This window comes from Heterodontus francisci, chromosome 31, assembly GCF_036365525.1.
Source record: "Heterodontus francisci isolate sHetFra1 chromosome 31, sHetFra1.hap1, whole genome shotgun sequence".
NCBI classification, from domain to species: domain Eukaryota; kingdom Metazoa; phylum Chordata; class Chondrichthyes; order Heterodontiformes; family Heterodontidae; genus Heterodontus; species Heterodontus francisci.
In genome coordinates, this window is record NC_090401.1 from 58,550,443 (window position 1) to 58,572,042 (window position 21,600).

The window sequence follows — 21,600 nt, forward strand, 5'->3', positions numbered from 1 at the left end:
AGGTAAGTGGGCAAAAATCTGACAGATGGAGTATAATGCGGGAAAATGCGAAGTGGTCCATTTTGGCAGGAAGAATAAAACAGCATACTATCTAAATGGTGAGAGTGAACTCTAAGATGCAGAGGGATCTGGGTGTCCTAGTGCACAAAAGGTTAATATGCAGGGTCAGCAAGTAATTAGGAAAGCTAATAGAATGTTATCGTTTATTGCAAAGGGAATTGAATACAAAAGTAGGGAGAGTATGCTGCAGTTATACAGGGCATTGGTGAGACCACATCTGCAGTACTGTGTACAGTACTAGTTTCCTTTTTTAAGGAAGGATATAAATGCGTTGGAAGCAATTCAGAGAAGGTTTACTAGACTAATAGCTGGAATGGGTGGATTGTCTTGAGAGGAAAGGTTGGACAGGCTAGGCTTGTAACTGTTTAGAAGATTAAGAGGCGACCTGATTGAAACATATAAAGATCCTGAGGGACCTTGACAGGGTGGATGTGGAAAGGATGCTTCCTCTTGTGGGAGAATCTAGAACTAGGGGTCACTGTTTAAAAATAAGGGGTCACCCATTTAAGATAGAGATGAGAAGAAATTATTTCTCTGAGGGTCGTGAGTCTTTGGAACTCTCTTCCTCAAAAGGTGGTGGAAGCAGAGTTTTTGAATATTTTTAAGGCAGAGGTAGATAGATTCTTGATAAGCAAGGGGGTGAAAGATTATTGCGGGTAGGCAGGAATGTAGAGTTGAGGTTACAATCAGATTAGCCAGGATCTTTTTGAATGGCGGAGCAGGCTCAAGGGCTGGAGTACCCTACTCCTGCTCCGAATTTGTATGGTTGTACTTTGTAGTTGTCCACAATTCTGCCCCATGTGTCAAGGTTGATAGCACACACTGATCATACACCCTCCTCCTTAATGCCAGTGTTTTTTAAAAAATCATACAGACATACATACATACATATCTCCCAAAACAACTCCATCCTGCCCCTAATCCCACTCAGTACCTTCATTTGTGCAATCCTCCATCCTCAATGTTTGGCCCAGATATTTATATTCAGTCATTTTTCAATTTCTTGGTCTTCACTTTGTATGGTATCTTCTGTCTTAAAGTTCATCATATACTTTGTTTTTCCTTTGTGCATTTTCAGGCCAATAATTTTACTCTAAGTTATTTAGTTATTTTTATTAAATACCGGAAGATTTTTTGCATCAACAGCAATAAGATGAATGACTAGCTACCTTTTCTCCTCGTGCTATTGGATAAGGGAGGGAGTAATGACGGCTCGGACACCAGAAAGTTCCCTGCTCTTCCTGGTACAAGATCATTCAGTTCCAACTGCCCAAGCAGATGGGTCCTCAGTTATAATTTCCATCTGGAGAATGGTACTTCTTTCAGTAATGTACTGGCATGTCAGTCTAGATTACGCACTCAAGCCCTGTTGCAGGGCTCAATGCACATCTTGCTGGCCCAAGCCAGTTAAACAATGATTCCTATTCTGTTATACAACTTATTCAAAAATAAAACCAGAGCTCAGTGCAGTTACCGAGTTGAAGTTTGAGTACAGGGTTTTTATTTTTGCTGAACTCTGAAGTAATTTTAAATTTGTGAGCAATCTTTCCTCGACACACATTTTAACATTCTCATCTTTTGTTTCAAATCCCTCCATGGTCCTGCCACTCCTCATCTCCATAACCTCCTCCAGTTTTACAACAGACTTATCTGAGCTCTTCCAATTCTGGCCACCTGCCTTCAGCTGCAGGATCTCAAGCCCTGGAATTCCCTCCCTAAACCTCTCCTCCTCTCTTTCCTCCTATAAGACAAGCCTTAAAACCTACCTCATTGACCAAGCTTTTGGTCATCTATCCTAATATCTATGTGGCTCAGTATCAAATTTTGTTTGATTACGCTCCTTGGAACATTTTACTATGTTAAAAGGCACTATATAAATGAAGTAGTTGTTGTTGCTGCTAGCACTTGCTTTTAAAATTTCCCCCCTCCAAGCCAGGTGGGTTTCATCTGGCTGAAGTTGGCAGCAAAAAGCAGCACACTTTGGAATAACAATCTCCAACCCTTTTCTATTATACTTAAAATTACAATACTTCTATCAGACACTTCAACCCACCTTAAGCCTCAGTGAAGCCACGTAGTTACCATTTAACACTAACCACAGCATCTGTAATGCTAATTCAGGATTTCTCACTTGTTCACCAGCATAAGGGTTAAACCAAGAACAGTATTTCATTTCTCTCAGGCAGCAGTCCCATCGACTAGAGCATAGCAATTTTTCAGCAGACTGAATTGGAGAAGAGGGGCAATTATAGAGAAGCTCTATGAGATCTCAATGATTGGCTCCTTAACATATCTAACTGTCAAAATAGGTTGAAAAATATGGTCAAACATTTAGAATTTCCAATTATTCAAAATAAAAATAGCTGTACTGGCATAGAATAACAGATACATAATAACAACAACAAAGGTTAAAAGACGATAACTGGAATTCAAACTTATTGCAAACCAATTGGCTCTATTCGTTACTTCAGTTTAACAGATGGGCTTTGTGGTCAGCACAGTATAAAACACCATTGTCTTTATTAAACTTTTTTTACTGACAGACCAGGGATGGCAGATTGGACATCTGTTCATGACACTGATGTTGAAGGCAGCAGCTGACAGAGAGCGAGCAATTGGCTTGATGGTGAAAGAATGGAAAAGCTCTCTAGACATGCACCACTCTGCTTAAGAATGAACATCCAGCACGCAGTGTAAAAAAAACACACACAAGGTAACTTTGGCCTTGTAACGGTCACATAAATGAATGTCCAAACCACAGGCAGTAACTTTCAACTACGCTGGAGCAGTGAAACTGACTATATGGGATGGGCCTCCCATTATACAGATCCAAAAAGAATAAAAACAAGGGCATGAAGGCAACGTCTGCTCAATTTTGTTTGAGTGCACAGGAGATTTCTTTAAACGCGTGGGCCCTTTAAAATATTTTTAGGTGGCTGTGTAAGTGTGATAATTTAAAGGGGCCGACTTGTGCGCATCCTGCATGGAGACATTTGGGTTGCTGCACAGTTACGCAGCATAGAGAGAACATTAGTTGCAAAGCACCTTCAATGCTGTGCAACATCTGAAGGTTGATTTATGTAGTGGGATGGGAGGGGGGTTAGTAGGAAAACCAGAAACAATCAGGATTTGAGAGAAGAGTTAGGGGATGTTTGGCTTTGTCAGTGTTCAGCCAGGAAGTAGTTCTGGCTCATTTAGTCTCGATACCAGACAAGGTTTTGAACAGCATCACTGTACTGCAGGTCAATACAGACCAGAGATCACTATCTCTGCAACCTCCTCCAACCCTCCACGATCTTTGCGCTCCTCCAATTCTCACCTCTTGCCCACCCTGATTTTAATTGCTTCAACACTGGCGGCTGTGCCTTCAGCAGCCATGACCCTAAGCTCTGGAATTCCCTCCAGAAACCCCCTTGCATCTCTTTTCTTTTAAGATGCTGCTTAAAACCTACCTCTGAACAACCTTTTGGTCATTTGCTCGAATACTTCCATAAATGGCTTGGTGTCAAAGTTTGTTTGATAACGCTCGAGTGAAGCGCCTTGAGGCGTTCTATTATGTTAAAGGTGCCATATAAATACAGGTTGTTGTTGTTTGTTGCCAGTGCCAGGTTAGTGAGGATGAAGTCCAGGACATGGGAAATGTGTGTTTTAGGACAGAATGGGATGAGACTCAATCCTGATGCCTTTTTCTTTGTGCTGAGATAGCCTGCTTGCCATTACTCAACATTCAGATTTATACATGAAGAACTGTCACTTGGACAAGGTACTAGAGTGCTGCTATCACTTGTAGAACCTTTCACCATTGAGAAGTTGACCACACTCATAGGTCAGCAGTAAAAGAATAAGGGTAAAGTGGGCGAGATAATAATTCAAAACATTTAAATAGACAATGCCTTTTGTGTTCACAGCTCAAGAAAATGAGTTTTTTCATCGAAAAAAATTCTGTTCCATAATGACCTGCCAGGTGAAATAAACTCACTCCGCAACGCTAGAATACTCAGTTCGGAGGGCACAAGGGTCATTGGCATGAAGGGCACTTCTGAGGGCAGTGACCTAAGCCCAGTTGGTGGGTGGGTGGGGGTGAATGAAAGAAAGGGTTGGAATTTGGGATAGTTCCACAGGCTCAACATCCCTTTTTTCTTAAAACCATATTCCAATGAGCAGGTGGCAGCAGTGGATGTTGCTGTAGAAATCCTGGCCTCTACCAGGGAGCACCTTAAATGGCATTGGTGCCCATCCCTTAATGCAAATGGCCTCATTCCCAGGTTTCAGGATGGAGTATAGGCAGGAACAGAGTGGCAGGAGAGCAGAGCTCGAGGATGTTCAGTCCACTGCTCTGTGCAGAGCTAAGTGAACTCAGTCACGAAGTGTTACCAGTGGCTTCAGTATCCTTAGACTAGGAAAAGGAAAATCACTTGGGCTTCCCATCCTCACCACTATCCAGTGACATCTGCTGTAATTGAGTGTCTATGGACTGTGGCTGCAGGACAGGATTAGGTTCAAATTTGATACACATCACAATTGAAAAGCCAGGAACACTCACAGTCAAAGCTCACACAAGCCTGGGTTTTTTGACAAAATTCCATAAGCACTCTTTGGACCAGAATTTAATTCTGTTAGTAGAGCAGAACAGGAGAAATTGGCACAAAAATACCCTCAAGCTATGATTAAGGTGTCACTTTCTAAATACCTATGTGGAGCAAAGAGATCTGGAATGTTGATAGGGCTGCTGGCAGAGGTTTGAGAGATAGGGATCATAAGAAATAGGAGCAGGAGTAGGCCATTCAGCCCATCTAGCCTGCTCCACCATTCAAATAGATAATGGCTGATCTACCTCAACGCCATTTTTCCCCACTATCCCCATATCCCTTGATCTCGTTAGCATTCAGAAATCTATCGATTTCTGTCTTGAACACGCTCAACGATTGATCTTCCACAGCCTCTGGGGTAAAGAATTCCACAGATTCACCACCCCCTCTGAGTAAAGAAATTCCTCTTCATCTCAGTCTTAAATGGCCTGCCCCTTATTCTGAGACTGTGTCCCCTGGTTCTAGACTCACCAGCCAGAGGAAGCATCCTATCCACATACACCCTGTTAAGAATTTTGCAATTTTCAACGAGATCACCTCTCATTCTTCGAAACTCTAGAGAATACAGGCCCAGTTTCTGCAATCTCTCCGAAGACAATCCCGCCATTCCTGGGATGAGTCTGGTCCACCTCCATTGCACTCCCTCTATGGCAATTATATCCTTCCTTAGATAAGGAGACCAAAATTGTACACAATACTCCAGATGTGGTCTCACCAATGCTTTTTACAATTGAGACAATGCATCTCTACTCCTGTACTCAGATTTCCTTGCAACGAAGGCCAACATATCATTTGCCTTCTTAATTGCTTGCTGCACCTGTATACTAGCTTTACATACCCTCCTAGTTTTGTGTCATCCGCAAATTTGGAAATATTACAATTAGTCCCCATATCCAAGTCATTTATATATATTGTAAACAGCCGTGGTCCAAGCGCAGACCCCACTAGTAACAGCCTGCCACCCTGAGAATGACCCACTTATTCCTGCTCTCTGCTTTCTGTCTGGTAACCAATTCTCAATCCATTGCAGTATATTACCCCCAATCCCATGTGCTCTAATTTTGTTCACTAACCTCCTGTGTGGGACCTTATCAAAAGACTTCTGATAATCCAAATACACCACATCCACTGGTTCTCCTTTATCTATGCTACAAGTAACATCCTCAAAAAACTCCAACAGGTTTGTCAAACATGATTTCCCTTTCACAAATCCATGTTGACTCTGCCCAATCATATCATTATTTTCCAGGTGTCCATTTATCACATCCTTTATAATAGATTCTAACACAGAGTAGATGACCAATGTCAAGGCACACTATTTCATGCATATTGATTTATATCCTCTAAACTACGAATGTGACAATGTATTGTATCCAGAGAATATATTAAAAATCAGGATGGATTGACTGAACTGCAAGTTAACAAACACGCAGCCAGCTGTTTCCCATCACAATTGGTAAACATTTACATACCACACGGAACAATAGGCTATATTTTGTGATTTAGTGCACAACTTTGTAATAATCTCAATAACACTACACAACCCCAAGTCCTGGCAGAATATGTGGACTGGCTTAAGGAAAATATTTCTAGGATTTAAAAAGTAAGATTCTGGGTCACATTAACATGGAACAAATGAAATCACTGCCTGCAAAGCACTGAAGAGATGCGGAAATAAGCTGGGCCATGACCTTGGGGCGCATTAAGCTTCTAGCTTTTCAATAGGTCAATCACAAGGATTTCAGGGAACCAATACAGTTCCAGTTTGTGAAAACGCCTAGTTCTTTAAATGGTTTGATTTGATTTGTTAGTTCATTCTGAAAACTTTAACAAGGCGCTGAGTCAGCCTTGTCAAGTACATCCAACACTGTTACAAGTTCCTCTCGCCACATTCACAAGAATGAACAGGTACTGCAGGATGCTCACACATTCATTTTATTTCAGATCCAGTGTAAGGCCTCAGTGATAAAGGTGCTCAATCACCAGAGACAATTAAATATCTACTAAATATTGTCCTTTTAAGTAGTACTGTAAGCATCTCCATTTAAAATTGACCGATTTAGAAGCAGCTTAATCTGATGCATCATGTCACCTTACAGACCAAGAAGCTAGTAACTTCAATTTGTTTAATAGTGCCTTTTAAATGTAGTAAAACATCCCAAGGTGCTTCACAGGAGCGTTAACAAAATGTGACAGAGCCATACAAGGACATATTAGGACAGATGACCAAAAGTTTGGCCGAAAAAGTAGGTTTTAAGCAGCATCTTAAAAGAGGAAAGGTGAGGTAGAGAGGAGGAGGGGTTTAAGGACAAAATTTCAGAGCTCATGATCTTGGCAGTTGAAGGCATGGCCACCAAAGGTGGAGCGATTAAAATTGGGGACGTACAAGAGGTCAGAATTGGAGAAGCACAGAAATCCTGGAAGGTTGTAGGGCCAGCTGGAGGAGGTAGAGAGATAGGAAGGGGCAAGGCCTTGGAGGGATTTAAATTGAAACCATGTTCGATCCCTGGTCTATGCTGAATTAAATCAATTCAAGCAGGCCAGTGTCTTTAGTGTCCCCAGGGCTGCAAGGTGGAAGTAGGAAACGAAATCAGTGAAAGCTTTCTGCTTCTACCTGTTGGTTCCTAACAGAGAGACGTGTGCGATGGGCAGAAATGGACTTGGTGTTATGGTTAAATAGTCTGCCAACACTTTGTGCCCAAGTTCACACATGAAAAATGGCAAGGTACCAGAGAGCCCCCAAACCCATATCCCAGCGTGAGATACCACCTTCAGGAGGGGAAGTGGAAGAATTGGGACAAACACAAGTCAGTTCTGATACAATAATAGTTACAAATGCAACATTTGCACGAGGAGCGAGTTGGACTTGCCAAGTCATGGAACCCAGAACAGGCTCAAGGGACTTGTTCCTTATGTAAACTCAGTAACTGGAGATCTATAAACAGACCTTCTGTGTGATGCAGTGTTATTAAAACCTTTCACTACATTTTTAAACTTTCAGAAAGTGCATTTTCCGACACAGGTACAACTGCTGACAAGGTCACAGCTTTAAAAGAGGCATCACTGTGACCCTCTGAACCCGAATCCAAACCCAATAGCCTAATTCCTGACTACTTTCCCACAATGACAAAGATTTTGCAATGCAGAACAGTTTTTTCTACAACTTAAGTCTTTAGAAGTAGATGATTAGGTTTGTTAATTGGAAACGGTTATTTCAGATTAATTTTGAATTTGAAACTGGCTAAACTCCAACTAATAAAGGCAACAATATTCAGATTAGAATTCACACCAGTAGGATTGGGGAAATAGATTAAGTTATACACTACAAAAATAAAATCGTAATTTATTACATGCTGATACAGTACGTACACACAGATGTAGTTTAGACTCTATAAAGAGATTTACTCATCAGGTGGTGGCGAAAACCAGACAGTAAGAATTCGGTTCCGTTTAAAATTAACACACTGCAGTTAGTTGAATGAAGTATAAATCGCAAATGCAAAGCTGAAGGTTTTACAGCTTTCAACATTGGACAATCATTTATTTTAGCATTTTGATGATCTATAGAGTCTACATTCCCTCAGTTATTGCTCCCAACTCTACTTGATTAATTTTACATCCACCCCACTCCTACTTTCCACTCTATCAATTAACTTTCTCATTCAAGCTTTGTTGTTGAGACTTTTATTTAAAAAGATTTTTTTTCAATTCATTCAGTGTTACTGCAGGGCTTGCATTTATTGCCATCCCTAATTGCTCTCAAGAAAGTGGTGGTGAGCTGCCTTCTTGAACTGCTGCAGTCTGTGCAGTAAAGATACACCCACAGTGCTGTTAGGGAGGGAGTTCTAGGATTTTGATCCAGTAACAGTGAAGGAACGGCAATATAGTTCCAAGTCAGGATGGTGTGTGACTTGGAGGAGAACTTGCAAGTGGCCATCTGCTGCCCTTGTCCTCCTAGGTGATAGAGGTCATGGGCTTGGAAGGTGCCGACAAAGAAACCTTGGTCAGTTGCTGCAGTACATCTTGTAGATAGTACATGCTGCAGCCATGGGTTCGTTGGTGGTGGAGGGAATGAATGTTGAAAGTGGTGGATGGAGTGGCAATCAAGGAGGTTGCTTTGTCCTGGATGGTGCCAAGCTTCTTCAGTGTTGTTGGAGCTGCACTAATCCAGCCAAGTGGAGAGTATTCCATCACACTCCTGAATTGCACCTTGTCGATGGTGGAAAGGCTTTGGGGAGTCAGGAGATGAGTTACTCGCCACAAATTTACCAGCCTCTGACCTGCTTTTATAGCCACAGTATTTATGTAGCTGATCCAGTTAAGTTTCAGGTCAATGCTACGCCCCAGGATGTTGATGGTAGGGGATTCAACGATGACACTACCTGTGAATGTCAGGGGGTGATGGTTGGATTCTCTCTTGTGTGAAAAGGTTATTGCCTGGCACTTGTGTGACATGCATGTTACTTGCCGCTTAGAAGCCCAAGACTGAATGTTGCCCATGTCTTGCTGGATGCAGGTATGGACTGCTTCATTCTCTGAGGAGTTGCAAATGGAACTGTACACTGTGCAATCAGCTGCAAACAGCCCCATTCTAACTTATAATTGAGAGGAGGTCATTGATGAAGCAGCTGAAGATGGTTGGTCCAATTACACTGCTCTGAGGAACTCCTGCAGTGATGTCCTGGGGCTGAGATGATTGTCATCCAACAACCACAACCATCTTCCTTTATGCGAGGTATGACTCCAACCAGTGAAGAGTCTGCCTCCTAATTCCCATTGATTTCAATTTTACATAATTTCTCATTAATGCCCAAAACCTTCTGCCTAATCATGAACTATTTTGCATCACAGAAAAGGGAGGGTTTGCATGATATGGACAAGAATCAGATTCAAATATGGATGAGCACTGTTCTGAAAATAACTGAATAGCACATCAAATTCTTATGGAGATATCTCTGATTATCTATCAGATATCAATTATGGCTCACTTGACTCACTTTTATAATTAACATACAATGTTAGAAAAAAAATGCCAATATCCCAGTGTGAATACCACAGCCAACCTCAGCTCTATACAAATTATCACAGCACTAAAATGAAATAAAAGCCTATTTCACCTGCTTAAAGCAATGGGAAGGGGCAGCAACAGCACCTGTCTCCTTAAGGTATTTGTCCCAACTGAAATGACCTGAAAGCAGAAATAAAGTGGTGAGTAAATTAAATTCAACAACAACAAAAAGGAAAGAAAAAATGGGAAGGAAAACATCATTTACTCTACAAGTTCCTAAATCTAGTCATAAACCCATAATTTCAGAAAAATATTTTGTGCTTCCTTCAGCATAATAAATAGGTCAAAAATCACTTTGGAAAGTTTTAGCAGCTCCACTTGTACTCACTGACTCCTCTGGGGACCTGGCGTGTGCTCAAAGTTTACATAGACAATGCACACAGCCAGCTACAGCAAAGCATAAAGCAAAGACTGCAGTGCAACAGCATTGGTACCTAGAGAATTACTGTATAGATCCCAGGTCGACACTAGGGCTAATATCCTGGCATGTCACTTAACTTCAACTAAATTAAGGAGCGCTGAAGCATAGGACACTGTTTCAGAAAACATAGAAAAGGGCAAGGTGAATTGGCAGAGACACTGAAGTTTCGCCCGGGGTGGATTTTACAGGATAGCCAAGATTAAAATGCTTCAATGTTACTGAAACAGGCTAAGAAATTCTGATATTACTGACAATACAACCAGTGATTATTATCTGTTGCTTTCGACTTGCTTTTCCCAATTACTTTTCACAAGTCATTTGATATTCGTACCACCAGAAAAATGTAGACCAGAGCTAGGTTGTATGGCATAAAGCTGCAAACAATATTTTTTATATACCAAATTACTTCTGGTTCAGAACATTGAATTAAATTGGTGGGTCAGCACCACAGGTTGTCAACTGTACCAACTATAATTACAGCAGACACACACACAGTATTGATTACAAGAGGGACAAGTGCAAGTTGTGTGGTTCCCATTCAGAAAGAGGAACACGTTTCACATTCTTGCCCCAACTGACAAAATCATCTCTCCTCTCTTCATGGGACAAATGCAGGGAGCTCTCATCTGTGGATCCACACGTCAGGTATCTGAGAAAACATTTAGGTGTTTTTCTCTAAGGAAATTAAGCATAATCCTATTCCTGAGCATAGAATGTTAATGCATACTCCAGCAATTCTTCCTGATTTTAATGTGATTGTTATGCTCGGAGAGCTAATAATTGAAATGCTTGAATTCTCGAGGTGCATACAAATACGAATGTTTATGTATATATGCGGTAAGCAGGTAAAATTGGTAAGTTATGCAAACTTGTTTACCCTCTAAATTTAAAACAAAACTGGTCAACGTTACCATTGTAGGGCTGAAATAAGGAGAAATGTCTTCACTCAGAGAGTTGTGAATCTTTGGAATTCTCTACCCCAGAGGGCTGTGGATGCTCAGTCGTTGAGTATATTCAAGACAGAGATCGAGAGATTTTTGGTCACTAAGAGAATCAAGGGATCTGGGGATAGGCAGGAAAGTGGAGTTGAGGTACAGGTTCAGACCATTCTCTTACTGAATGGTGAAGCAGACTCAATCGTCCATTTGGCTTACTCCTACTTCCTGTTTCTTACATTCTCATGTGGCAACAAAAAATCAACAGGAAAAATGCAGCAAAGAATTGGGAACTCAAACTTCAATTCTTGCTGCAAAAGTGATTGCTAACGATTAATTTAAACTAGATTCCATGAGAGCTGGAACACTGAATGCACTTCATAACTTCTATGTAAGAACAGGTTTACAGCAAACACTTCAATAAGAAAAGTTGCCAATTCAAATGTTTTCTTCCCGATTTCATGCCGGTCATTGGAAAGGCCAGCAGTGAACTATACTGAATGGAAGATCACACTTCATCAGATTTCATGTGGCATTTCAAACATATAGAGCCCATTCTATGACAAAACAGCTAATGTCACTGACAAATTTCTACCAGAAACATGAGCTGCTTTCAAAAGTTTTCCTGAAAAAATGCCAAGCCACAAATCCAAAATGGTCATAATCATCTTCTTCTTAGGCAGTCCCTTGGTAACGAGGATGACTTTCTTCCACTCCAGGGTTGCGGGTCCTTAGGTGACTGAATTGTCCAATTCTGGATCCACACACTCTGCCACAGGTGGGGCAGGTGGTGTTTGGTGAGACGAGTGAATGGGATGCTCGAAATTCCGAGCGCTCCTTCCGCTGTTTGCACTTGGTCACTGCCTGGGCATTTTTACATTATGCACTGCAGTCTGTCAGGTCAAACAATGACATCCAAAAGTTAGTAGAAACAGGATGGTCCAAACTTTTCACCAAAAGTAGCACTTTTAGTGATTTTTTTCTTCAGTAGAATGCATCATTGCTATATCAGTGCTGGCAGATTATTCCAAATGCATGGTTTATACTACAACTAACATCTTGGTCGATATAAATTTAATGCATAAGGCATCTGCACAAATGGAAAGTTCACACTTCCCATATTTTCACTCTGAATTAATCCATTTATCGAATAAGTTTGGTTAATAATTGTATTAAAACAAAGAGAGATATCCCAAACAGACCCTTGTGGGACCTCACTGGTAACATTCTCCTAGAGGGATGACAATGCCAACCTCTGGGTTCGACTGGTCAACCAATATATAAGTGTGTTAAAAGATGGATATGGAGCACTGAATCAAAGGTCTTATTGAGATCTAAGTACAGCACATCTATTGCTTTATCCCCATCAAGCTGCTTTGTCACACCTCAAAGATAATTAGTAAATGAGATTAGCAAGAACCCACATTGATGATCTTTTAGAAATTTATTTCTATCCAGATGCTCCATGATCTTCCCTTTCATAAGGGTTTCCCAAACTTTACCTACAATGGATGCCAAACCATGGGTTATTTTGCTACCACTTTTAAAAATATGACTAACATCTGCCTTTCTCCAGTCCCCAGGAACCCCTCCAGAATCCCACGCCCTGGCCAATATTTATCCCTCAACCAGCACCACTAAAAAGAGATTATCTGGCCATTATCACACTGCAGTTTGTGGGACCCACCTGTGCGCAAATTGGCTGCTGCAGGTTACAAGAGTGGCAACACTTCAAAACTACTTCAATGACTGTGAAGCAATTTGGGATGTCCTGAGGTTGTGAAAGATGCTATATAAATGCAAGTCTTGCTTTCTTTTTCTTGCTTTTCAGTATTCAGTGACTTCTGGAAAAGTTGTGCTAGAGTTCTTGAAATGTCCCCCTTTGTTTCCTTAGGGATTCTCGAATGCATCTTATCCAACCTCAGATTTATTCATAGAGTGATACAGCACCGAAACAGGCCCTTCGGCCCACTGAGTCCATGCCGACCATCAACCACCCATTTATACTAATCCTACATTAATCCCTTTTTTTTCCCCCCTCGCACATCCCCACCTTTCCTCAATTCTCCTACCACCTACCGACACTAGGGGCAATTTTTTTTTTACAATGGCCAATTTACCTACCAACCTGCAAGTCTTTGGCATGTGGGAGAAAACCGGAGCACCCGGAGGAAACCCACGCGGTCACAGGGAGAACTTGCAAACTCCGCACAGGCAGTCCCCAGAACTGAACCCGGGTCGCTGGAGCTGTGAGGCTGTGGTACTCACCACTGTGCCACCCATATCAAGCTTGCACAGCTGTGCCGGAACCAGATAGCGGTAAACTGACCACCTTTACAATCCGCAAAGAACTGAGAACAGCATTGGTCAGTAAGGTGCTTGACACACACGGAGACGGGGAAGGCGGTGGCGTAGTGGTATTGTCACTGGACTAGTACCCCAGAGACCCAGGCTATTGCTGTGGGGACATGGGTTCAAATCCCACCACAGCAGAAGGTGGAATTTGAATTCAAATAATAAATCTGGAATTAAAAAGCTAGTCTAATGATGGATATGAAACCATTGTTGATTGTTGTAAAAACCCATCTGGTTCACTAATGTCCTTTAGGGAAGGAAATCTGCTGTCCTTACCTGGTCTGGCCGACATGTGACTCCAGACCCACAGCAATGTGGTTGACTCTTACATGCCCTCTGAAATGGCCTAGCAAGCCACTCAGTTGCATCTAACTGCTACGAAGTCCAAATGGACTGCAGTGGTTCAAGGGCAATTGGGGATGGGCAATAAATGCTGGCCTAGCCAGCGACACCCAAATCCCATGAATGAATTTTTAAAAAAGACTTATCATCAGGTTTAATAATCTCCAAACAAAACTACAGCAGAGACCACACAAGCCATTTATGTTTGCCCAAAATGGAGCACACTTATTAGAAACAAGAGTGGGCCATTCAGCCGCTCAAGCCTGTTCTGCCATTCAATTAGATCATGTCTGATCAGTACCTTCACTTCAGTTACCCACTTTGGTTCCATATCCTTACCTAACAAAAATCTACCAATCTACGTTTTGCAAATGAGAGGCCATTCACAAAATTAAGCCCATTCATATCAACAAATCTTGTACAACTTGAAAGCTCATTAACACTATGTAATGCAAATATCCTGATAAAGGTGAATAATCACTTCCTCAACTGAATTAGGCTAACACAAAATTAATATTTTGAAGATCCTCGAGAGCCTACGGGATGACAACAGCAATCAGTCCCATTCTAAGCTGTACCGGCCACTAGGTTCAAGACTTTTATTGTTTAATTAGTATCTTGGTTGGGTTGGGGCAATACAATTTACCTCAGTGCCCTGGATGTTGGGGGGTGTTGAAGTGAAGCAGAAAGAGTGAAGGTTCTCACTGCATGTACCAAGAAACTGAATCAGATCGTGAACTCAGTAATGTTTGGTATCAGCTCAGTTTGGCAAAACTTTGCAATGTTGGAGATGCTCGAATTTTAGGCTTAGATTTTGACTGACTCCAGAAAGGAGCAAGGAAAGGGTGATGTCCCACATCCTCCCCAACATTCCTTTTTTCACTGTTAACTGCCGTCGCTAACTTCTGCACGGATCAGACATTGCATCTACACCTACACTCAGGGTCATGGCTTACAAAGATTAGCAACTTTAACGAAGAACTGCCACCTCCCAGCAAGTCAGTGCCTTTAATAGAAATTATGGGGAGGAAAGCAGAGAAGAAAAAAGATAAGTGCCGTATCTTACTAATTCATTAATAACCTCAGATGAAAATGATCCACAAATTCACAAGTATATGGAGCATATGTTTGCATGAATTACGCCTGTAGCAGCAATGGGGAAATGACAGCTCTGGGACTATGTCTAGCATTGCAGACAGCGTACAATAATAATCCCACTCTTAATGCTCACATTACCGCCATAGTATCCCAGCCAACGTCCCCAGAGTCTGTTGCTTGATGTCAAGTGATTAAGCTTTATAAATTAGCTCATGAAGATAATTAAGCAAAAGTTGCATAACAAGAATGGACACACAACAGAAAGTAACTACGAAACACAGCTGAGCAGAAGCAACTAAGTGGCTGACTCCAGTTCCTCCTACTTGATGAGAAGGCTTTGGAGAGGGTACAGAAGAGATTTACGAGAATGGTTCCAGGGAACATGGATTACAGTTACATGGATAGACTGCAGAGGCTGGAGTGTTAAAAAGAGGTGTTTAAAATCATGAAGGGTTTGGATGGATTAACTACAGAGAAACCGTTCCCAGTACCTGAAGGCTTGATCACCAGAGGGCAGAGGCAACATGAGGAAAAGCATTTTTACACAACGAATGGTTAGGATTTGGAATGCACTGCCTGATAAAACGGTGGATAGAGATTCAATAGCAGCCTTCAAAAGGGAATTAGATAAATACTTGAAAATGAAAAAAAAATGCAGGAATATGGTGAAAGAGCGAGGGACTAACTGGATTTCTTTTCCAAAGAGCAGACACGATGGGCCAAATGGCCTCCTTCTGTGCTGTTCTATTCTATGATTCAGTTCTTCCCCACAATCCTGATCATCAAAGCCCAGAAGGTCCCTGGGTGAATTTTACAAATATTCACTACTTACACACAGAAACCATAAATCCAATCACTTCATTCCCTATACTGCAGTCAAGCTGACAAAGGATCACAATGTTTTATATTCTTCAGGTTCCCTCAAAGTTAACCTTGAATTGTAATATAAACAGAGTTATTTAATCTCCACTGAATTCCTCACAGATCCAAATTATGTGTCAAAGGTTTATTTTCAGCAAACTCAAATGTACCATATTGTTTGTACTGTTAACTTGTATTTTTACACATTATCGTAACAATTTTTAATAAAACAGAAACATGCTTAATTAAATGGCAGCAATAAATCAAAGCTGCAGATGAAATGGTTTTAAAATGATTGATTTTCAATTTTGGCTCTTCAGTTTTTCAGATGTTGGTGTAAAACAGAAATGATAATTCACACTGTTATCATCTTCCTTCCTGAACACAATTATTTTTGATATATTGGAACACAGAGAAGCATGAAACAAGAAGAGGTCAATCAGCCCATCAAGTTCTACCCTTCCAACAGACATTTAGAACTTGCACTGTATCAGACTCTGCCCAGTTTATTCAGTCCCCTAGAAATGAAAAATAAATAGTGCAAGAGGAGATGACAATTGAGAAATTTCCCCCTGGCCCAATCTAACAACCATCAATTCAATCTTGACAAGTTTCATTTCGCAAATTGTATTTGCATAGACCCAACAGACCAGGAAGCTATAATGTACCATAGCCTGATCATCTAATTCCTTTGCATATTCCTGCAACCTTCAATTTCTTTAACAGTTATCCTTCAATATATTATTCAGCACCTTTCAAAGCAGTCAGCTGCTCATGTTCATTTCTCCAGCTCATCATTCTCACTTCACACTTGCTAATTTTGAACCCATAATCTGTGGTCAGTTTCTCCAAATATTTCACCATTTTAAAAGCCTGGATTATGTTCTTGCTCTCCAGCATGAATCATAGGGAGTTTACAGATCAGAAGACAATTATTTGGTTCATGGTCTATGTGCGGGCTCTTTGCTAGAGCAATCCAAAATTAGTTCTTGCCCCATTGCGTATTACCTTCCTCTGCTTCAAGCATTTTTCCAGTCTTTCCTCAATAATTTAACATGGACTTCCAGAACTATATTCATATTTTCCTGAATCCTCTTCAGGAAATAGAGAACTTTTCACCACCTCAGAATGTCTCAATGCACTTTACAGCCCATGAATTGCTTTGGAAGTGTAATCATTGTTCTAAAGTAGGAAACATGGCAGCCAATTCACACACAGTAAGGTCCCAGAAACAGCAATGTGATAATGACCAGATGATCGATTCATCAGTACACCAAGGAGAACTCCCCTGCTGTTCTTCGAATAATGCCATGAGATCTTTTACATTCAAAGATGGAAGACGGAGCCTTAATATATCACATCCGAAAGACCGATACCTCTGACAGTGCAGCACACCCTCACTACTGCACTGAAGGGTCATCCTAGCTTATATGCTCAAGTGTCTGGAGTAGGCCTTGAACTCACAACCTTCTTACTCAGAAGCGAAAGTGCTACCAACTGAGCAAAGGCTGACGGATTAAAACCCGATAGTGCTATTTAAAGAGGAGCAGAGAATTCACCTAGTGTCTTAACCAACATCCCTGCCTTAATTGATGCATTAAATATATTAACTGGTCATTCATCCTGTTAGTTTGTGGGATCCTGTTGCATGTGTAATGACTGCATAACTCAGTGCACTTGAAAGAAATTCATTGCATATGAATTATAAACAGCACAGTTTTGAAAAAGGTAATGAGCACAAAGCTTGATGTCCAGATACACAAATCCTTAAAATTACCAGGGCAAGTTGATAAAATGGTAAAAAATGCATATGGGTTACTTGGGTTTATAAAAAGAGGCATAGAATATAAAAGCAAAGAGATCGTGCTAGAACTTCATAAATCACTGGTTAGGCCTCAGCTGGAGTATTGTGCACAAATCTGAGCAGCACACTTCAGGCAAGACGTAATAACCTTAGAAAGGGTACAATGGAGGTTTACCAGCATAGGAACAGAAGGAGCAGGAGTAGGCTATCCAGCCCATCGAGCCTGCTCCGCCGTTCAATTAGATCATGGCTGATCATCTACCTCAGTGCCTCTTGTCCGCGCTATCCCATATCTCTTGACGTCATTATCGATTGCTACCTTGAACATGCTCAATGATTGAGCTTCCATAGTCCGGTAGGATAGAGAATTCCAAAGATTCACCACCCTCTGAATGAAGAAATTCCTCCTTATCTCAGTCTTAAATGGCCTACCCTTATTCTGACACGATGGGCTTAATTTTATGCCACCCCAGTGGTGGCTCAGTTGGTGGCGTGGGGGCAGCGTTAAATTGAGTGGGAGGCTCCGGAAGGCCTACCCGCCCTGTTCCTGCCTGCGGTCGACTGTATGGCGGTCGGACGGTGGGGGGGGAGGGGGGAGAAGAGGGGGAAAAGGCCTGCCCGCCCGAGGCCAATCAAGGCCCTTAAAGTGGCCACATAAGGGCCCATGCCCGCCTCCACGGGTATTTTACTCGTGCTGGGGACATGAAAGGCCGCCCAGCGATAGCTGCCGGCCTTTCTGTGTCCCGGTGGGGGGGGGGGCTGCCCAATTGAGGTCCGCCCCCGCCTCCCAACCCACCCTTGGAATCCAAGACGCCCCCTCCCCCCAAAACAACCACTCCAGCCTCACCAGGGAAGGACCGATCTGTCTGGTGAGGCAAGCCCAACTTACCTTCACTCCTAGATCCATCTGGTCGGCTGGGCTGCAGTCCCAGCAGTGGCCACTGCTCCCGGTGGAGCTGCTGGGAGCAAGAGCTGCCAACCTGCTGATTGGCCGGCAGCTCACTGAGGCGGGACCTCCTCCCTCAAGCAGGTGGAAGTCCCGCCTTGGGACACTTAAAGCTCGGGGACCCGTAAAATGTGGGACGGATCCCCGGGCTAAGCGGAAGCGGGTTCGCCACCGACAAAGAATTCCTGTCCACCTAAGGTAAAATCCAGTCCTATGTCCCCTAATTCTAGACTCGCTAGTCAGGGGAAACATCCTATCCACATCCGCCCTGTCACACCCTGTAATAATTTAAGTTTCAATGAGATCATCTCTTATTCTTCAAAACTCTAAAGGATAAAGGCCCAGTTTCCTCAATCTCTCCTCGTAAAACAATCCCGCCATCCCAGGGATTAGTGAACCGCCGTTGCGCTCCCTTGATGGCGAGTCTATCCTTGCTTGGATACGGAGACCAAAACTGTACACAATACTCCAGGTGCGGTCTCACCAAGGCTCTATACGATTACAGCAAATAATTTTTACTGCTGTACTCAAATCCACTTTCGATGAAGGCCAACATATCATTTGCTTGCTACACCTGCATACTAGCTTTTAGTGACTCATGAATAAGGATACACAGGTCCCTCTGGACATCAACACTTCCCAACCTCTCACCATTTAAGAAATACTCTGTTTGTCTGGTTTTTTTTCTACCCAAGTGGATCACTTCACACTTATTCACATTATGTTCTGTCTACCATGTTCTTTCCCGTTCATGTAGCCTGCCCAAATCCCCTTGAAGCCTCCTTGCATCCTCCTCACAACTTACATTCCCACCTAGTTTTGTGTCATCAGCAAATTTGGAAATATTACATTTGGTCCCCACATCCAAATCATTTATATAGATTGTAAACAGCTGTGACCCAAGCACAGATCCTTGTGGTACCTCACTAGTAACAGCCTGCCATCCTGAGAATGACCCGTTTATTCCCAAACTCGGCTTTCTGTCCGGTAACCAATTCTCAATCCACAGCAGTATTTTACCCCCAATCCCATGTGCTCTAATTTTGTTTACTAACCTCCTGTGTGGGACCTTATCAAAAGACTTCTGATAATCCAAATACATCACATCCACTGGTGCTCCTTTAATTGATGCTACAAGTAACATCCTCAAAAAACTCCAACAGGTTTGTCAAACATGATTTCCCTTTCACAAATCCATGTTGACTCTCCTCAATCATATCATGATTTTCTAAGTGTCCAGTTATCACATCCTTTATAATAGATTCTAACATTTTCCCTACTACTGACAGCAAATTAACAGGTCTGCAGTTCCCCGTTTTCTTTCTTCAATTATGAGGAGAGGTTGGATAAGTTAAGACCGTTCTTCTTGGAACACAGAAGGTTAGAAGGTAAAGAGGTTTGCAAGATGATGAGGGGTTTAGATTTAGCAGATAGAGAACATCTGTGCCCTCTGACAAGTGGGTCAATAACTAGAGGGCACAGATTTAAAATCGTGGCAAAAGATATAGAGGAGAGAGGAGGAGAAATGTTTTCACGCAGAGTTCTCGGGATCTGGAGCACACTATCCTGAAAAGATGGTGGAAGCCGATTCCATAAATAATTTTAAAAAGGCAGATGGATGAGTACTTTAAGATGAGAAACTTATAGGGATATGGACAAAAAAAAAACCACAGGGATGTGGGAATAAGCATGACTGTTCCTTCAAAGAGCCAGCACAGGCACAATGGACCGAGTGGCCTACTTCTGTCCTGTATTCTAAGTGTTTTGTGACACATTCTGAGACAGTATATGCATTTTTGGAGGGGAATTTTATGCTCACCCCTGCAGCAAGTTTGGAGGCAGGGAGAGCAAAAAAAAAAAAAAATCAGGCTGGATGGTGGCGGGGGAGGAGGATAGGTGGGGGGGGTGGGGTGCCTGCCACCAGACCACCTCCGCTGAAATTTAGTCTGGGGTGGGAAAGCCTGTGAACGGCCTTCCCGCCCCACTGCCAACTGAAGCCCTTAACTGGGCAACTAACCCCCAACGAAAGGCCTCTTCCCATCGCAGTCACAACTAGCCATGCAGTGGGTGACCCCATCACCGCAGGGGAAGCACGGCATGAAAAACTGCATATCTTGCTTCTCAGCTCCGGGTGTGGGGAGGTTTCCTCGTTAAATGTTACTCAGTGCCTGGACCTGGCACCGGGAAAGGGCAAAGGGGGGGGGGGGGGGGGAGGTACCCACTGAGGACCACCCCTCTGCCCTTGCTGCCAATCTCCTCCCCTGCGACCCCCACTCCTTTTGACCCCCCTTCCGCCCTGATCTACCCGAGGCCTGGCTGCAGCGACGCTCCTCAGCATCCGGTGACGCTGTAGCTGCCGGCCTCTGATTGGTGGACAGCTCTCCAAGGGCGGGACTTCCAGTGATGGGGTCCTAGATCCTATGGAAGGCCCGCCGCTGTCCACTTAAGTGCCTAATTGGCACTAAATTCAGCGGGCCTTCCAGAAAACAGGCGATGTGGGGATTTCGGCGTCGGTTTTTCTGGACGTTGACATCCCCGTTGCCAGGATAAAATTCCCTCCTTGGCCTTTCGTTCAAACAAGATAGCTCGCCAACACGCAGCATAGGCTCAGATAGGTAAATAGTTCCTTGACCTAACTGGAGAACAGCCAGTGTGTGCATTGAATTGTACCCCAAAAGGAGTTAGCCCCTTGGGGGAGCCAGAAGGGAAAAAAAACATTTGGTGCAGCAGAGAATGAGAACAGGTGAGGGAGGGAATAAATAAGAAAATAATTTGCTAAATACAAATTGAAACCTTTTAAATTTCAAACTCATTATTTATTAGATCAAGATTTCTTCACTCAGATTTCATAAAACCCCAAGAGTAGGACACTGAAAACACAACTTCAAAGAGCAGGAAATGTGTTTAAAACATCACAGAATATTCCCCATCATTCTAACTGGAGACATTACATCATTGACATTTGCCCGTGTTTGATCAAATAGGTAGACAGCGTCAGCTGAACAGAATGTTAGGAATTATCAATGTCTCAGCATCCTGCAATTATTAGGGGAGGAGTTGCTTTTTTGTATTAACAGAAAAATAATTTCAGATCAGACACTGGGGAGTAGGGGTGAGACAT

At 42.5% G+C, this 21,600-nt stretch overlaps 1 protein-coding gene across 3 annotated transcripts in view; it reads right to left on the reverse strand.

The window, feature by feature from the left end:
- LOC137347303 (polycomb protein SCMH1-like) overlaps window positions 1-21,600 on the reverse strand; it is a 200,103-nt gene that overhangs the window by 120,705 nt on the left and 57,798 nt on the right. For all 3 annotated transcript variants that reach the window (XM_068011705.1, XM_068011703.1, XM_068011704.1), the window contains exon 5: window positions 9,767-9,837. In XM_068011705.1, coding sequence (XP_067867806.1) covers window positions 9,767-9,837 — 71 coding nt within the window. The remainder of the gene's footprint in view (window positions 1-9,766; window positions 9,838-21,600) is intronic.